The sequence below is a fragment of the Akebia trifoliata genome, chromosome 11 (assembly GCF_017979445.1).
Source record: "Akebia trifoliata isolate Shusen 1 chromosome 11, ASM1797944v1, whole genome shotgun sequence".
Classification (NCBI taxonomy): domain Eukaryota; kingdom Viridiplantae; phylum Streptophyta; class Magnoliopsida; order Ranunculales; family Lardizabalaceae; genus Akebia; species Akebia trifoliata.
The window spans coordinates 15285920-15305181 of NC_141385.1; the positions used below are offsets into that span (position 1 = coordinate 15285920).

Sequence of the window (19262 nt, forward strand, 5' to 3'; positions counted from 1 at the left end):
AACTTTTATATCAGAAAGGTATGATCTGTTTCTTATTAGACTGTTACTGGATCCGATCCTTATTTGATTCGTCTCAGATTGATTCGATCCACTGACACGGTTAGTTAGTGTGAACGAATTGATTGGTTCCACATTGAAATGAGACACGTGTCATAACACCCAATGATTCTCGTACCGACCATTAGATTTATGTTCAACAGTTAGCTCAACTACCTCTATATACGTGTTAGATCCTTCCATCTTTCTCACACAATTTTAAATTCTCTTTTCTTTTACTTTCTTTCTTAGTTCATAAATCAACTAAGTTTCTTCTTCCTTCACCTATAAATTATATCTTAAGTTTCTTTATAAAGAAATGAAGTATTTATTTCATTGAGATTAGAATGTCTACTAGTTGTTATTTTTTCTTGTTCTTATTTTGTTTAGCTAAGTTGAACCGGGTTCTATCAAACCAGATTTCACTCGGTTCGACACTATCTGCTAGTGAAAACCAAGTATGGATTTCGGATAATGGAACTTTTGCATTAGGGTTCATTCCGACTGATTCGAAAGATCAATTTCAGCTCGCAATTTGGTACGCCCAACTTCCTGGTGATCGAAAAACAGTTTGGTCTGCTAACAGGTAAACTCATTAACCATTCTCTTTCTTTTTTTGGTAATTTAAGGAATATATAACAATAATGTTTCAAGTGATACACTCGACCTTTTGTCTCTGAGATTTGGATGCCTTGAGTTTTGAAATCATGGTGTTTGGTTAGAGATTGAAGATGAAGGGTGTTTAGGATATTTTCTATTAGTCTTCTATAGTAGAACAAGGTCAAGGGGTGTATCATCAGTTTTTGAAAAAATATAGGGAGCCATATCAAATATTCACTAAGAGAAATTATATTGCCACTCCAAATTTAATCATGCCACACTAAACAATTAAATTAGGGTAAATTATCATTTCTTATGCTGAATATGACAAAATTTCGAGTCCAATATAGTATTCATTTTAATTCCTGAAACTTGTTTTTACCAACGAGAGATTGTCACTTTCTTACAAGTGAGCTCGTCAATTATACCAACATGTTTCTTGAAAAACATGTTTTGGGAATTAAAATGATAAATGTATCAGGATTGGAATTTTTTTTGTAAAAGTTGCACACATTTTTGAAAATATATCATTAAATTAAAAAGTTTTTATTAACATATCAACTCTTACTCATAACACACCAATTTATAAGTAAACATCCATTTAATTTCAAGGGTGAATCTCAATTTCATGCATTAAATATGACAAAATTCCAAGAATTCAGTATACTGATCATTTTAATTCCCAAAATATGTATTCATCATTTTTATGATTTATGAACTTGTGAGTTCGTCACTTTTAATATTTATGAATTCATAGATATATCAGTAAATTCATTGATTATAAAAGTGACAAATACACTCAAAAAGCATGTTTTGGGAATTAAAATGAACAGTATACCGAAATTGGAATTTGAACATAAGTTGCATACGTTTTGAGGGAAAACCCTTAAATTCAAAAGGAATGGTGTGTTGTTAGTAAACGTTGGTGTGCAAATAGAATCTCTCTTAAATTTGATGTTTGACCGACTCCATATCTTTTGAATTTTGATAATAGCAACTCTCTGGTTGGAAAAGATGCAATCTTGGAGCTTGACACCACCGGAAACCTCATACTCACCGACCAGAAACTCACATTATGGACATCAAACACCTCTGGCACAGGCGTCCAAATGGCAGAAATGTCAGAATCCGGCAACTTGCTTCTCTACAACTCCACATTCCACCCTATATGGCAGAGCTTCTCTCACCCATCTGACACACTCCTTCCCGGACAACCCTTAACAGTCTCCTCAGAACTTACAACATCAAGATCACCATCACATGAAGGTTACTACACCCTAAAAATGCTCCAACAACCCACTTCATTAAGCCTTGCCCTCACCTACAACTCACCGGAATCTGACAACCCATTACCGGAATCTCACAGCAATTACTCCTATTGGTCCGGACCCGAAATCTCAAATGTGACGGGCAATGTCATTGCTTTGTTGGATGAATCAGGAAGCTTTAGTATTGTGTATGGTATGGGATCGGACGGGGTCATGTATGTATACAAAAATGATGAAAATGGAAGAAACCAATCAGTAAAAAGGCGATTAACCCTCGAGACGAATGGGAATTTACGGTTATATCGATGGGACAACGATGTTAATGGGTCACACCAATGGGTCTCGGAGTGGGCAGCGGTGTCAAATCCATGTGATATCGCAGGTGTTTGTGGCAATGGCATATGTAAATTGAATGGAAGTAAGACCAATTCTAGTTGTAGTATCCTTCCTGAGAATTCATCAATCGGGTCTAGTACGAATTGCTCGACAAACTCATCATCCATGTTGGGGTTCAAGATCACGACGGTGCCTCAAACAAATTACTACTTCTCTCAGTCATCAGTGATCGCGAATTATAGTGACACCCAAACAATTTCCCAATGTGGAGATGCTTGTTTATCGGATTGCAAGTGTGTCGCTTCTGTTTATGGGCTTGATGAGGAGAAACCCTACTGTTGGATTCTGAAGAGTCTAGTTTTCGGAGGGTTTGAAGACCCAGGATCGAATTTATTTGTGAAAGTTTGGAAGAATGGATCAACAAATCCAGGAAGTGATACAAGAAAATCTGGAGGGTCAATGAAAGGGTTGAACGGTAGCCACGATAAGGTTCTAATTCTCCCCATTGTTCTATCAATGTGCGTTCTCATAGCTTTGCTATGTTTCCTGTTATATTATAGTGTTCATAGAAGAAGATCCTTAAAGAAATCTATCGAAAGCTCTTTGATGGTGTCGGGTGCTCCAATGAATTTTAGTTATCGGGATCTACAAAATGCGACTAATAATTTTTCTCAGTTACTTGGAACAGGTAAGAATTTGGAATTTTTTAAATGGGTGACGCTTATTCTAAGGGTTCTTCAAATATTTACTTTTCCTAATATCATGCTTATTCAGGTATGATGTTCGGTAAAATTAAAATTTGAAGAACCATTACACTTGAAATACAAAGTTAGAATTCGAAATCATAGACTTTTGTATTGGTTTTCCTATAGGAGGATTTGGAAGTGTTTTCAAGGGAAGCCTAGGAGATGGAACCTTGATAGCAGTCAAAAAGCTAGAAAGGGTGTTGCCTCATGGAGAGAAGGAATTTGTAACAGAAGTAAACACAATTGGCTCAATGCATCACATGAACTTGGTCCGTCTTTGTGGATTCTCCTCCGAGGGGTCACACAGGTGCACAGACTACATCTCTCTCTTCGAGTTTTTTTTTTTTCCCCCTTTTTATAACTATGTGAAAATTAAAAGGAGTTAATTTGGCGCCAAGGTCCGTCGAATTTACCCCTTTTTTCACATAGGGTATAGATCTTTATGTTGTGATAGATATCTTGTCAACTAGATTCAATACATCTATCTAAAAGTGAAGCACTCATCCCATCTCATCCAAAGAAATAGACATGCTGTCGAACTACGTAAATCTTGTTTTGTTTTGCATGCATTCTTTTTATGCCCATTGCCTTCATGACCTTCACGTTAAGGATTCCTACGTTATGCTTTTTGCATCAAACCGATAACTTGTTACTGAATCAATTTTTTATTTTTTTATTTACTCTGTGAATAGGCTTCTAGTGTACGAGTTTATGAAAAATGGGTCACTCGACAAATGGATCTTCCCTTCATGTACTAACCAAGATAGAGTACTAGACTGGGAAACTCGCTTCAATATAGCCATTGCAACGGCACAAGGGATTGCCTACTTCCATGAACAATGTCGGAATCGAATCATACACTGTGACATCAAGCCTGAGAACATACTCTTAGACGAGAATTTCTGTCCAAAGGTATCGGATTTCGGATTAGCAAAGTTGATGGCAAGGGAACACTCTCAAGTTGTCACTATGATTAGAGGAACAAGAGGATATTTGGCTCCTGAATGGGTTAGTAATCGGCCCATAACAGTAAAAGCAGATGTTTACAGCTATGGAATGCTTCTTCTTGAAATCATAGGAGGTCGGAGAAACCTCGACATGTCTTTGGATGAAGAAGAGTTCTTCTATCCTGGCTGGGCATTTCAGGTATGTAATTCAAATTCTCATAATAAATTTTAACTTAATTTTGATAAGTTTCGCTTTCAACCCAAGTGCTCTCATAGTGTTCAAGAAGCACTTCTAGGCTAGGAACTGTGGGATGTTGGGTAAAATCAACTAAAAGGAAGCGCTTGGGTAATTCTCTTAACTTTATGAAGATGGAAACAATTTTACCATTAACTAATACTTCCCACAAAAGCAATAAGACAAAAATTGGTTTGAGTAGCTTCATCTTTTTCACTTCGAGCTTGTGAAAATTCTAAAGTTGATTGACCTTTGGACATGCTTTTGACTTCGAAAAATGGCTTTTGATGGACTAAACATAATAAATAAATAAAAAGTTGTCCCCTAAAGGTTGCATCAAATGCAAATGTATACTAATCATAGTAACTTTGGTTTTTTCCAGGAGTTGACAAACGGACAACCGATGAAAGTTGCAGATAAACGGCTAATGGGATTCGTAGAAGAAGAAGAATTAGTGAGGATTATGAAAACCGGCTTTTGGTGCATTCAGGATGAGGTGTGGATGAGACCCTCAATGGGAGAAGTAGTGAAGATGTGGAAGGATCAGTTGAGATCAATGAACCCCCCGTGCCTCAGGCTGTATTGGAGTTGGTTCAAGAAGGCTTAGAAAATGCCTATAGAGCCATGAAGAGGGAGTTTAACCATTGGAGCTCCTTAACCATTCCCACCCACCCATCATCTTCACGTGCTACTTTCAGTTATTCCACCATGTCACCAAGATAAACATACACATTATTATTTGGAAAAAAATTTAAAAAACAGTATTTTTTGTATTATTATTTATTATTTTGTAAATGGAAAATCAGATTACTCTTTTAACCCAAAAGTGTTGCATATGTTGACAGCACAATCAAATTGTATTGACAAACCGTTCTCAGTATTGACAGAACTTTCATATATGTGATAGCTTTCAATGTTCATAAAAAATTGTTGAACTGGTCGAACTGTGGTGCGACCAGAGTTTAATTCAGTCAAACCAGTTTCTATTTATAATTATATATATATATATATATAGGGTGGCATTCAGAGGCCCTAAAGAGAGCCAAACATTTTTTCATTGTATAGGTTAGAAGTTTGGAATATAACCGATTTTTTGTGAGAATGATCTTTATGATGAGATCATCCTCACCCAAAATCAGCCCAATCTGAAACTTCTAATCCCATCAAAAGTGATTTACAAAAAAAATCAGATGGTCCTAGATTCTTTAACTTGTAAATTAAGGTTAAAAGTTTTAGAATTAACTGAGTTTTGGTGAGGATGATCTCTTCATCATAAAGATCAACCACAAAAAAATAGTCCATTCCTAAATAATGTTTGGCTCTCTTTAGGGCCTCCGAACACTTCCCATATATATACTCAAAGATACTTATCGACGATAAACCTCAATCATTAGATTTTGCATTTAAAGGTTGGGATCATTATTTTTTTCATGAGTCATTATTAGGAGTCAAGGAATCTTGACCCTACATGTATAATCTAAAAAAGAAATACAAAACAAGAGAAATGAAAAAAAAAAAAAAAAAACTTTAATATGAAGAATAAATAAAAACTATACATACATTTAAGAAACTATATTCTTTAAAGTTACAAAAGATTTTAATTTTCAATAGAAGAATGATGAATGCATTTGGTTTTGGTACGCGGCAGACTTGGTAAGGGCACAGAACTATATATCTTTTTCCTGTATATCCCAATGAAAAAGATCTATGGTTGCAAGCCTTGGACCGAATGGTATGCATTCATCACTCTTTTCAATACTATTATTATTATTATTATTATATAACAAATGATAGTATATAAAAATAATAACAAACATCCACCAACATAGAGAAAATTTCATGATTTCATAGCATGTCTTGATACCTCACCTCTAATTTATGAAGGTTTCTATTTTATTTTTTTTAAATCCTTGCACGTTTTAGTAACTTAACATTCAATTTTGCAACTTTTAACTTTTTTCTTTGTTAATGACCCCAGAACCCAAAATTGTCGAGCCTGACAATTCAATTCCAATCATTAAGATCAAGCCATTGTTCAAATCATCGAGAACAGCTTTTACTACCTGAGTTGTTAAGATACCACCCCAAAACACACTGCATTTAGAAACGTGGACTCGATTAAGTAATTTTCCAAAAAATGAAAAAGTGCTCAACAAGAAAATGTAAAGACTGACATCAAGTTTTGTGGTCAAGGGGATAGAAAAAAATGAGAAATCATCACTCCCTCCAAATTTCTTATTGCCTGTTAACCATAACAATCACACTAACATCACTGCCATTGTACTCCACCACATGTATTTTTAAGTGCTATTCAAATTCAATCAATCAGCCACACCTCCACAAATCCATAAGTCATTGATAAATTCCAAGACTCTTTAAGGAATTTGCAATACATGCCAAGAAGCTGATCAAGTAACGGCAACAAGCAAAGGTAACTGTCCCGAAAAACAGATTCAACCTCAACAACAATCACTAATTATTCGACGAATCACATATCAACACACTCAAATCAATCTCCAATGTTGGGAGAGTAGTAATGCCACCGAATCTTTTCTCTTTTTTTCCTTTTACATTCGAACTGACGGTAGTTTACAGTTGTAGTAAATATGAAGGGGGAAACAAAAAAGGTTCATAGTTCATGCATGCACTTACATAAAATCATAATCATCAAGTGCTTCATCATAGGCGCCGACAACTGCATCATCGTCCGGCTTATCAAGGTGAAGTTGTTTCTTCTTCGCAGCTGAGAGACAAGGAAGAGGGAAATCAATAGCCACTTCTAGAGATAAGTTATATAAATTATTAAATGAACCCAATGATATCTCACTTCTCAACTAAACTGAATTTTACCATAATCACTGGATTCATTTGGACCAGAAAAAGATTTTTAAGACTTTACAGCCTCGAAATGTCAATGAAACAGATGGTTACAACCACCTGAACAGGGTCAACTATGGCATGGGTTATGCTAGGTTCAATGTAGTCGAATAAATAGGGGAATAACTTCATATTTTTTGGAGGATGAGTTGGAGTTGAACCCAAGGCCTAAAAGTTTTGTTGCAATATATCAACTGAGTCCTGGGTAAAAGCCCTTAATTAGGGATGGATATACTCGATTGGGTCAACTCTGGCATGTTACAGTTGGTCCAAGGAATATGGCCTCGTTGTTTATATTCTCCAGGCATTGGCATTGGAAGACCATAATTCTAATCCAATTAAGATTTTCACATGTGAAATGTAATGGTTCATCCAACTACATACCTGTTTTCTTTTTACCAGCGTTGGCTTCTTTCTCTGCCTTGATCTTTTCATTTGCAATTGCTGTGATTGAAGAGGAAACCTCTTTAGCATCTGCTGCTTTCAAGAGGTCATTGACAGTCTCATTACTGCCTTGAGTAGGCCTATGTAATGAAAGCTTTTCTGCAACGGAGATTAAACAAAACAACACATTAAATTCAGAAGCACCTCAATAACCAGTATACCCAACCTAATTGATTGGATGCATTGGGTAATCATTGAATATGGGTAATAAGTGTAGATATTGCATGTCTAGGCAGAGGCAGCCCCAGCCCCCAGACCCAACCCAAATTATCAATCTGGTTCTAACAGACTCACCCAAACAGGAGTAAATCAGCGCAAGTTCATTAGGTACTTTTCGACACTCCCTACCTTTAATATATAAATACCACATCAGTAAACATGAACACAGAAAATTTAACACACCTCATATGGGCGAAGTTTATGAGAAATGAGTTCTGCATACTCCATGAAATCGCTTTCGGAATTGGGAATGAAATTATCAAGTGACTTCTCATTGCCTCTCTTGGAAAACAGTTCCGTAGTGGACTTGTAATCTGCCTCTTCCACAAGCCTGTGATGGAGAAATACAATATCTGAGGCCATTTCAGCACCGACAAAAGACGACATGTGCATTCTTCATTGAAGTTAATTCAAAATAAAATAAAAATGAGAATTCACAAGCCGTCATTAAAAGTCTCAGAGATTCCAAGATAGGGGAAAACACATTCTGCAGTCAAATCATGATCAACCCATGTCCAAATGAGTACCAACATTATGATCCGTTACCAATAAAAAAACATCGTATGTGAAAACCATGTATTTCAATTAGAAAGTTATTTAATATTTCTCTTTATTTAAATAAATTCCATGGATTTAAAATAGTCAAACAAACATTTTCCTTAATCTTTCTCTTTTATGAAAAACTACAAAAACGAAAATTATGAATGTAAGATCCATCTTTCAGAAATATTAAATAACAATTATTCAACGCCCCCACGATATGAATATTTAAATCATTGCAAAACCTCTTAAGATCGAATGCACCCTAAATCAAAGCAATCTGAATTTGATTTATTATAACTTTTTTCACCACTCAAATTTAAGATCTAGATCAGAAAATTGAGATGCTTCAGTTGTGATCTTCTGGGGCTACCCACTTATGGAATGGTCTGGATGATTGAGTAGGTCAGTTGCATATACAACATGTGATTTATAATCAAACCCCAATTTTACAAACCAAAAAATGAACAAATACTTCTCATTTTACCTTTGCTGGCGAAGCTTCTCCGCCACAGGATCCAGGTTTTGTTTGGTTTCTACTTCGGCAGCTGTTTCTTTCTTTACACTCACTTTTGCCACAGATTTCTTAGTGGTCTTCTCCACAGGAGGTTGAGGTGCAGGGGCCTGACCACAGCAAAGTGCAGCATGGCAAAAATATTTTAGACTCAAGTTTCTAAGAAGATGCTGTCATAGTAAAAATATTGTTAATGACATAGGTTCCAATTGTTGTAGTGGTCGGATGATATGATAGTACCGCTGGTGCAGCAACAAACATATTATTTAACAAATATAACTAATACATTCAATTCTACGTAACCAAAGCAGCCCAATTTTTAGTATATCACTGAGTCGGACAAGTGGAAACCCACCCACTTACCATCTATTCGAGCAAAACCTTACCGCATCTTTATATCTTATTTTGTGCACTGCATCCTTCAAAGTTCCTAGGGATGCTCAATAAAATTCTACAACTTACTAAACATAATCCCCCCCCCCCCCCCCCCCCACTGAAACAAGCATTAGAGGAAACAATATATAGAAACAGTGAAGAATTGTACCAGAGTAGGCTCATCATCATCTTCCCAAGATTCCTTCACATCATTGTCTTCTACATCTTCGTCATCCCATTTATTTTTCGGTTGTTCAACTTTAAGAACAGGTGCAACTGGCTCATCATCCTCTGTCAGAGATGAATTAAAAAAAGGTTATAAAATTGTAAAAGAGCCTGATAATCTCCAAAACAACAAGAGTACACAAACTGTCTTACAGAAGAAGCATTGCAATTCTATGCCAAATGTGGTCTATATGATATCAAGACTAAACTAAGGGAGATATATGCATAATGTTTTGCAAAACAGCATCTACCACATTTCACGCGTAATCAGGTTCCTTTAAAAATTGGGAGAATGACTCTGAAGAGAATATGTACCGAATAGTACCCTAGTAAAGAATACGGACCATTTAAGTCCCACTTAATAAAATATTAGTCTATTAAGGATCTTTTGAAGATTTTTTTAAGAAAAATACCTGAAATACCCTTTTAAGAACTTGACAAAGTGTTTAATCTAAAAATATAGGGAGTCAAATAAAAAACTTGACCAATTTATCTAGTTATTAATATATTTTTATGAAAAATAAAAATAAATATTTTATTTATTTAAAATTATTCATAAATTCAATATAATTTTATTTGACTCATTTATATCGACTTGCTAATTTTTGAGTTGAATCAATTTGATGAACATTCAAATCGAGTTTTAAAATTATGTTTTAATTATTTATTTATATTTAATAAATCTAATATACATAGACCAAATAAATTTGATGATGATCATACTAGTCTCCATCATCATCATTGTTGTAGTCATCAACATCATCTATGTTATTTAAAGATAACTAGTTTTGCTAAGAGAAACAAGTTTTTTTTTAATTGATCTATAAGAGATGACCATAGTTAAGGGGGTGTGTCTTAATCATTGAAAGGGTAATTATGGTATTTTCGCTTCAAAAATCCTTGTTAGACTAATGTTTGATCAATTGGGAACTAAAGAGTCCATATTTTTTAGAAGAGACTTTTTGGTAATATTTCAAAAAATAGGCCTTTGCTGTCATTGTCCCCCTTAAAAATAAAGGACTGACCAATTTGTTTATTATGTGAAGAAAACAATGCCTCCAAAAGCAAACAAAGGTATATTACCTCCCTAATTATATTTTTCAAACTAAAAAAAATATTGAAAAAATAATAATTACACAGAAAATTAAAGGATAGAGTTAAAAGAGAGGGTGAGAGGGGAAGTACTTCATTTAAGGAAAACAGAGACACTAAGGACATCATTTCTTAAAGTGGATACCACATTCCATTAATTAATGGAAGGACGTGACTGATAAGATTGAGACTCCTACAAACAGGTGCATGGAGGTGGACTCCGTAGTTTTTGAAATGAATAGCTATGCCAGGTACAATTTCTTTTGTTCTGACAAGTATAATGAAATCAATAAAGTAAAGGAAACCATGCAACAAAAAAAAGGAGAGTCAAACCATATGGTCACTTAAAACTGGACAAAGATCCACACAAATGATCTTGATCGTCAGATTAACAGAGATCGAGTAGCCGATATCTAAAACAGAGCACATGCTCTATTTGGTCACTTAAAACTTTTCAAATTTGCATAGACCTCCCCTCGTCATAAGGAGCCCTCAAATAACAAAATTAGAGACATCATCTTCTTCACTCTTCTGATGCCCTAACCCTCAAGAAATAGAGAAAGAAAAGATGTTTTTTGGAATAATGTGAAACTATGCAGCTGAGCTTATAATCTTTTTAACAGTTCTTCTCTTCCTCTGTTCTTTGGCCACTCTTCTTCAATTCCTCCCTTCTCATCTCTCTCTCCCCCCTTCTGATCCTCACCTCTGTTTCTCCAAACTCTCTTCCGCACTAAACCCACCACCATCGCCATCATCTCTCCTTCCTCCTTCACCCTCCATCAAACAAGATCAAATAACTAATGGAACCATGATCAAGAGAGCTTTCAACCCATATGGTTCTCGTTCCTACACATTCATTCACATGGCTTCTTACAAAGGAAGTCTCAACATTTTCTCCATTATTGGTATGGCTTCAAAACCTCTTCATCTCTATGGTAAGCCTCAATTCCAATGTGAATGGATTCCATTTGGTTTCAATCAAACTATCATCACAACCAATGGTTTCAAGATTCTTCCTGATTGGGGTTATGGTAGAGTCTACATTCTTGTTATCATCAATTGCACTTTCTCCCAACCAATTGGTTCCAATGGGTTTGATGGTAAATTAATTTTACATGCTTCCACTGCTGGAGGTGGTAATCGAGATGTCAATTCGATAGAAAATCAGATATGTTCTAGTTTTTTCCTCTTCTCATTATACTTTAAAACAACGAAAACTATACCTACATAAATGGCACCATATCAATGGAAATTCTATGAAGTGTTTATTAGGTACATACTTTAGTCCATGTAACAAAATGCATTCAATCATCCAGTAATCTCACACCACAGAATATCTACAACATCTATATAATAAAACACAATGTGAAGCCCACTCTACTACAATTTGTTGGGGTATAAAGATTGAGACAAAGGAGTAGAGTTCACACGTTTCCTTTTCTCTTCTCCCGACTTCAACTTTATTGTCCTTCATCTCCTCCCCCAGCCTCTTTTTCAATAATACCCCTCTAACTTTACCTTTTTCCTCTTTTCGTTGACCCTTTTAACCCAAAAGAGGATGCCCGTGACGTAAGCATTTACAAACTCTAGTCAAAATAAAGGAAGACCTTCTCTACCAAAAGTAAATCATGTCCTTATAATGTATTGATTTTTAACAATGAAGTCACTACTAGAAATATGAAGTATGCACTAAGCATATGTACACCTCATAAATCTTCCAAAACAGATCAATGTGCAAAACTAATGTACACCATTCCACGATAGCAAGAAATTCTATCAATCCAAGAATAAATAAAATTACCCCAGTCCTCCATATTTCTTGCACTTTTCGGTTATTGAATAGGCAACTTAGATATTAACAGAGCAGAAATTCAAGACCTGCGTGGAAAAAAGGTTAACATGTGAAAGATCAGAAACAGAAGCAATTAACAACATATTTTAAAGATAAAAGAATCAAACACACTGGATGGTTTTGTCAATTCAATGGATGAATAAATAGAATTTTCTCTTTCCCAACTGTGAAAGCTCCACAAAACATTTTGCTAGACTAGTTGACATTAGCTCTATCAAGATCTGAAAGACCACTAAATCTGAGTGGTTCGGAAATAAAAAGAAAATGTGCACGAAGCAAAACTACTTTCTTCTGTCTGATAGTGTCAGTAACTTTAAAGATTTAGATGTTTGGTAATCAATATTACACCTTCCAAACATAACATTAATCCCACGAATCAGTATACAGCAAACATGCAGCGTCGAATTTACAAAAATCAAAATCAAAAGAAACCAGGGAGAGAGAAAGTTATACAAAACATTTAGCTAGAAAAGCTGAGATTTGCTCTATCATGATCTGAAAGACCTATAAATATATGAGGTTCGGCACTAGAAAAACTAAATGTGCACAAATCAATACTTCTTTCTATTGAATGAGAGCATTGGTAACTTTCAAGGTTTGTGTGTTTGGTAGACAATCTTATACCTCCCAAACTCCAAATGAAACATAAGTACATAACCCCAGTCCCAAGAATTGGGATACAGCAAACAAACAGTGCAGAATATACCCAAAAAAAAAAAAAAGAATCTAAAGGCAAAGACTAATAAATAATGACATTACAAAAGAACAGAAGACACCTATATAGAACTAGTGGGTAATGTTGGGGTGATCCAAAAGAGTTTTGGTAGAGTCGGATCTAATGGTTGGCTAGGTAAGCATTCTGTAGTAATAGTAGTTATTAACCTTCTAGACCATACCATGGGGGTTAGTGAAGGGAGGGCCTCAATTGGTAGAAAGAAAAAAAAAACCACTTTGATAATTTTAACTTATCAAAAAAACAACAGCATACATAGAGAGAGGAGTGTTTGGAGGCCCTTAAAGAGAGCCAAACATGGTGCCAAACAATTTTTCAAAATATGGATTAGAAATTTCAGAATGGGCTGATTTTTTTTTTTAGGATGGTCTCTATGGTGAGGAGATTATCCTCACAAAAAATCAGCTTAGTCCAAAACTTCTATCCCCATCAAAAGTGGTTTACAAATAATTGACGGTCCACGTTTCTTCCAACTTGTAAACTAGGGTTAGAAGTTTCAAAATGGGCCGATTTTTTTAGGATGATCTCCTCACCATGGAGATCATTCTCACAAAAACTCAACCCATTCCAAAACTTCTAACCCATAGTTTGAAAAAACATTTAGCTCTCTTTGGGGCCTCCGAACGCTTCCCATATATATATATTGTGTCTTTTAATCAATGTTGTTCAATTACAAGATAATTCAACAAGGGAGTCTTGTTGGGTACCTTGTTGATTTCTGTCTAGATTCAAATTCATCCTAACCTATATTGATTTCGTTGGTTACCTTCTTGAGCAAACAAACACTAGATAGGCCTTCAGGAAGCGACAAAGAGTATCCAAAAAGCAAAGAATATTTCAAGATGCCTACCTAATCACAAGTATAAAATACTAAATCCAAAGAAGCTAAATATGTTTGGTTTTTTTTTTTTTCTAAATTGACTACGGTGTATAGTTTCCTTCAAATCCAAAATAATCCAATAACCCAAAATCTAAAAATAACAATAAAAGAGAAACAGAACCAATAATTATGTTTCCTGTATGGATACACCATAGGATACCAAGTATAAAAACGTTGTTTTTATTATTCTAAATCAGATTAAAAAGTATAATTTCCTCAAAATCGAAGAACCATGAAGGATTCATCGAAAACGATATTTTCCACAAGGGAAATTTTTTTTTTTATTTTTTGCTCAATTTATTACCGAATAAGGTTTCTTAAAAGTCAGAAGACATCCAACGCAAAATTTATATTATATATATATATATATATATATATATATATATATATGTTTAAAAAAACACACACACACACAAGCAAAGAAAAATGCCGTTCCTGTATCGAAACAGCACAAGATTCAAAATATAAACGTTGTTTTTTCTAAATCAGATTACAAAGTATAATGTCCTCAAAATCGAACAACCGTGAAAGATCCATAGAAAAACGATATATTTGCCACAAGAAATAGTTTCTTTTAGGTTAAATTTATTACCGCCGAGTAGCGTTTGCTTCAAAATCAGAAATCATCCAATAACTCAAAATTAAATTAAAAATAAAAATGCGAAAACAGAATCTGTAAATCTGTTTCCTGCATCGAAACAGCACGAGATTTAACTCTACAAACCCTAATTTAATAGACAATAACAGAGAAAGATTACCTGATGGAGAGTAAACCCTAATGTTCGTAAAAGATTCGGGGGGTGAAGAAGATAGAAATGGGAAGCCTTAATCCTCAAAATGTCCTTAAATAGTGTCCGCCGCCGCGAAGATTTATCGAAAAGTGACTGATTTGATCCCTTAAGACTTGAGAATGACGAACAGCCCCTACGCCCATACACTCACAAATGAGTTGTTAGGTTGGATTTCATGACGTTGTTTTTGGAAAACTTGAGTTCTGGGTCGACTCAAAATCCAAACGCGTCGATCCGAGTCGTCTAGGCTGATCCGAGTTTGACCTAATTTAGAGAACTTTATTGTTACATTTATTTTTAATTATCACACAATAATCTTGTAATTAAATAAAGGGTAAATTATACTTTCACCTCTTTGGCATAATTCTACGTGGACCCTCTAACATTTCAAAAAATTGAATTTACTATATTTTTTCTTCTTCTTTAATAGCAACTCCAACGGAGATATCCATCTACATACCCATAAAAGAGTTATCATGGCTTATAGGTAGCCATTTTGAATATTTATAGGTATGCACGCCAATTGTGGTACCCATAATTACCTTCTTCTCTTCTTCTAACCTACACTAAAACCCTAAAACCATGAACCAAAACCATTAAACCACACAAACCCCTTAGAAGTCATTACTGGAGGTTCAACTTCTTTTCCTAGCAAGAGAAAAAAAAATATATATTTTGGAAAGATAAATTATTTCTACTTCTTCTTCCCTTCAAAAACAATAAAAATAGAAAGAGGGGGATTCTATTTCTTATTCCTTCACAAACAAAACAAAAATTAAAATTAAATAAAAAAGAAAAGGTGTGAAATCCAACTCATATGAATTTAAATAAAAGAAAAAAAAAATAGAAAAGATGTTTATTTAAGATTTCACACAATGGGTGACTTGTGATCTGCCAGTAGTTGTTCCCTTTTTTTCATCCACTCATATCTTCTTCATTAATCTAAAACCAGTAAGGAGGAGAGAGATCAAAAGAGAGGTAGAGAAAGTAGACTTTAAGAGATGGCCACTTTAAGATTGAGAAAGAAAGGAAATAGCATAGAGAAAAGTTTTTAAATGGTTGAAAAAATCTTACAAGAATATGAAATAGAGTTCCAAGAATTTTAAGATTGGGATAACAAATAGATAAGATAATTTACTTTGAACAATAAAAATCATAAAAGAAGAAAATGGCTATTAAGATACACTTAGAGGGAGAAAGTTAGCAATACACAGAGTAGATGACGACTTCAACCTCTGAATGGCATTATTTGTCGAATTGAGATGAATCAATTTTAGATAGCTAATGCAGAAATGACTGAAATCGCCTGGACCTTTTTTCACTAAATAGTTAAAAGGGGTTCGATTAATAAATTGGGGATTTTTTAAGAAATGAGAGTCGCCACCTAGTTTAGGAAACCAAAAATAACTTCAAATAGACCTAGATTGGTCCACGGATAAAAAAAATGAGTAAAGGGTCATATTACGGGTTTTAGAAAGTGTTAAGCATCAAACCCATCCGATCGAGATGATCGGTCTCTATTACGATCCAAACTATCGAATGGTCAACATACAAAGACTAAAGTCAAACTAGGGTCCAATCATCATCAATCTATATCAGATTTGCTAAACGAATCTTACAACTAAATTCTCCATTATTTAAATCATTTCTCGAATTTTGCACAAAAAGAAAAATTTTGTGAAAAAGCCTTAATTTATATCCCATGATTTGAAGTCAATTAACAATCCACATATACATATATTTTCTAAATCAACAACAATGGGGATTTGTGAAAATTTCTAAATTAGAAATGTGAAATTTCTAAAATGGTAACTTGTGAAGTTTCTAAATTAGAAATTTATGAATACATGATGAATTCCCAAATTAGAAATTTATAAAAATGAATTCTCCAAAATAGAAAGTTTCAAAAAATATATATATAATTTTCTAATTACAAAATCCCGAATTTCCATGAACATGAAATTTTTAAGTAGGAAAATGCAAAACTTCTAAATTAAGAAATTACTAAAATGTGAAATTTCTAAATTAGAAATTTATGAATATGTGTTTTCCCAAAATAAAAAACTATGAAATTCTCATATTAGAAAGTTCCAAATACAAATTTTCCACAATAGAAAATATGAATTCGAAATTTTCAAAATAGAAAACATGAACATGAAATTTTCAAAATAGAATATTACAAATTTGAATAGAAATTCCAAACACTTACAATTTATGAATTTTCAAATTATCAAAATTTATAAATCGACAAGTTACTCACAGAGGCAAAATTCCAAAATTAACAAGAGAGAAATATATGCTAATTTCTGAATTTTCAAACATTCGTCTTGAATATTCATCAACTTCAGGAACAAATTATTACATGGCATAATTTTCAAATCATTACACTAGTATCACTTATTACAATCCATCAATTCGAATAATTATCTATTCATAAACATGAAACTATCAAAATAATTCGAATCACTCTAATTGTCAAAGAATTTAAATAAACGCAATTTCATCATATAAAAATCAATTTAAGCATGGTAATAATGAATTTCATAAAAAAAATAATACGATTCCTAATCCTACTAATATGAGAAAGAATAAAAGAACAAAAATTTCTATATCCCAAACTAAATGATTATTATTATTATTCAAAAACAATAGAAAACACTAAAAAAATATATTAAAAAAAAAAGAATAAAGCATGAGGAGAAGGAGAAGAGAAAAAATAGAAAAAAATAAAATAAAGTTACGTCAGACTTACCTCGATGGCGGGAGTGGTGGTTGGGTGTAGTTCCTTCAAACAAAACTCATAATAACGTGAGAGATGTTAAAGAATGAGGGAAGACGAGTTTATTGCTACTGTAGAGAGTATTAAAGAAAAGTGAAAAATAAAAATAACGGCTATGTTCTAAAGCATTCAAGAGAAGAATAAAAAATGAAGACTGGCGTTGGGATGTTCAAAAGAATGAGAAGAAGAGATGGTTGCTGCGTGTTGCTGTGAAAGATGAAGAGAGAAGAAAGTGGAGAAAGACTATGGTGCTGGTGGGCATTAAACAAGACAAAGGAGATGTGCTATGGTGTGAGGCTGTAGTCCAGGTTAGTCAGGTTCATCCTTTTTCCCTTCTTCTTCTTGTCTTCTCTTTTCATTTCTTTCTTTTATTTTTGTTTGTTATTTTTTTCTACTATTGTCCCAGAAAAAGAGAGAGAATGTGAGAAACTTTGGGGCTGGTTTGTGGTTGTTGTAAAAAAAAAAAAAAATTGAAGAGAAAGGAAAAAAAAACGTGGGTTGTTGCTACTGTGGAGCAAGAGAAGAAAGTGGAGAATGAGAGAGACATGAGAGTAGAGATCGTGAGAGCAGAGAGAACGTGTATAAAGAGCCCCCAAGAGAGAGTTCCCTAGACGTAGGAGAGAGGGAGCCTTAAAATCAAAAGTGTTTCTATTTTTTCTCTTTCCCTTTTTTTACACGTTTTTTCTTTCTCTTTTTCTTTTTCTTCCTTCTTTTATTTTAAAAGAATGGGAATGATGATTCCACACTATTCGTACTTTGATAGTCCTTATTCGATTGAGTGCATTTTTAATTTTATTTTGATTAATCAATTGAATTTTAGTTTTAATTTGATTTTGTCGATTGTATTTTATTTTTAATTCAATTGGTTTCGTGAATTTTAATTTTCCTTTGATACATCGATTTTTAATTTCAATTTGATTGGTTGGTTAATTTTTAATTGTATTTTGATTAAATTTAATTGGTCGATTGAATTTTTATTTGATTTTGAATTTGATTTTGAATTTTAATTTTTTAAATTTCTGATACCTGTAATCCTATTGATAATTTTCTATCATATTTTCCTAATAATCAATGTCTCTAGGTTAAAATCGGACATTGAGGAGCATTTCAGTCATTTTTGTTATTTTTATAAATTTCTCTATTTTCGTCGATTTGGGTCCCATTAGACTTGAAATTATATTATAAATGCAATAGAGGTACTTTCAAGATTTTTTGAAAGTTTGAAATTCATGAAGGGTATTTTTGTCATTTTTTTATTTTTGTAAATTTTTATGAATTTTGGCGTGAGATTTCTTTCAATCCCAACGTGATTATTTCTAAATTTCAATGTTGCATTTTCCTAGCGTCGTAATGTCTCTAAATTATCAAAATGAATAGCGAACCTAAGTTTACGTACTTGCTAAATCGGATGTAAGGTGTAATGATCATAAGTATGCATAAATTTTTATATCAAGTCGTAACGAGTAATGGAGATGGAAAGACTAGAAATAGGAGAAATCATGGACAATACTCACAAGCCTTCGAGTTCTTTGCACTCATCATTAGGAATTCACCGCAACTAGATGACGAATTGTCGAATTAGGCAAATGCAAAAATGGGGTGTCTACAGTGACATTACTTCTCTAAGATATTAAATTATTTTCATGTTTTGTATTCTTAAAAAAAAAATGAACTTTTCTTTTAAGATCTTATTTGAAGAATAAAAAATAAAAAATAAAGAAAATTAAGAGATGGAGAAATTTGGTGTTCATTTTTTTACATTTGTCACACCAA

At 33.6% G+C, this 19262-nt stretch overlaps 1 protein-coding gene and 1 pseudogene across 2 annotated transcripts; one reads left to right on the plus strand and one right to left on the minus strand.

Moving 5' to 3' along the window:
• The first annotated feature begins 359 nt into the window (after positions 1 to 359).
• LOC147391039 (G-type lectin S-receptor-like serine/threonine-protein kinase At5g24080) lies at positions 360 to 4891 on the plus strand (annotated as a pseudogene). The gene is made up of 5 exons (XR_015182496.1): positions 360 to 622; positions 1631 to 2928; positions 3113 to 3293; positions 3679 to 4132; positions 4551 to 4891. The product of XR_015182496.1 is annotated as a G-type lectin S-receptor-like serine/threonine-protein kinase At5g24080 (transcript).
• Positions 4892 to 6510: 1619 nt separating this feature from the next.
• Positions 6511 to 14873, minus strand: LOC147391040 (uncharacterized). The gene is given in 8 exon segments (XM_086459894.1): positions 6511 to 6911; positions 7430 to 7534; positions 7537 to 7588; positions 7892 to 8039; positions 8736 to 8872; positions 9307 to 9428; positions 12256 to 12332; positions 14678 to 14873. Coding segments are annotated over 7 exon segments (672 nt in total). The 5' UTR covers positions 12269 to 12332; positions 14678 to 14873; the 3' UTR covers positions 6511 to 6816.
• Between the last annotated feature and the right edge of the window lie 4389 nt (positions 14874 to 19262).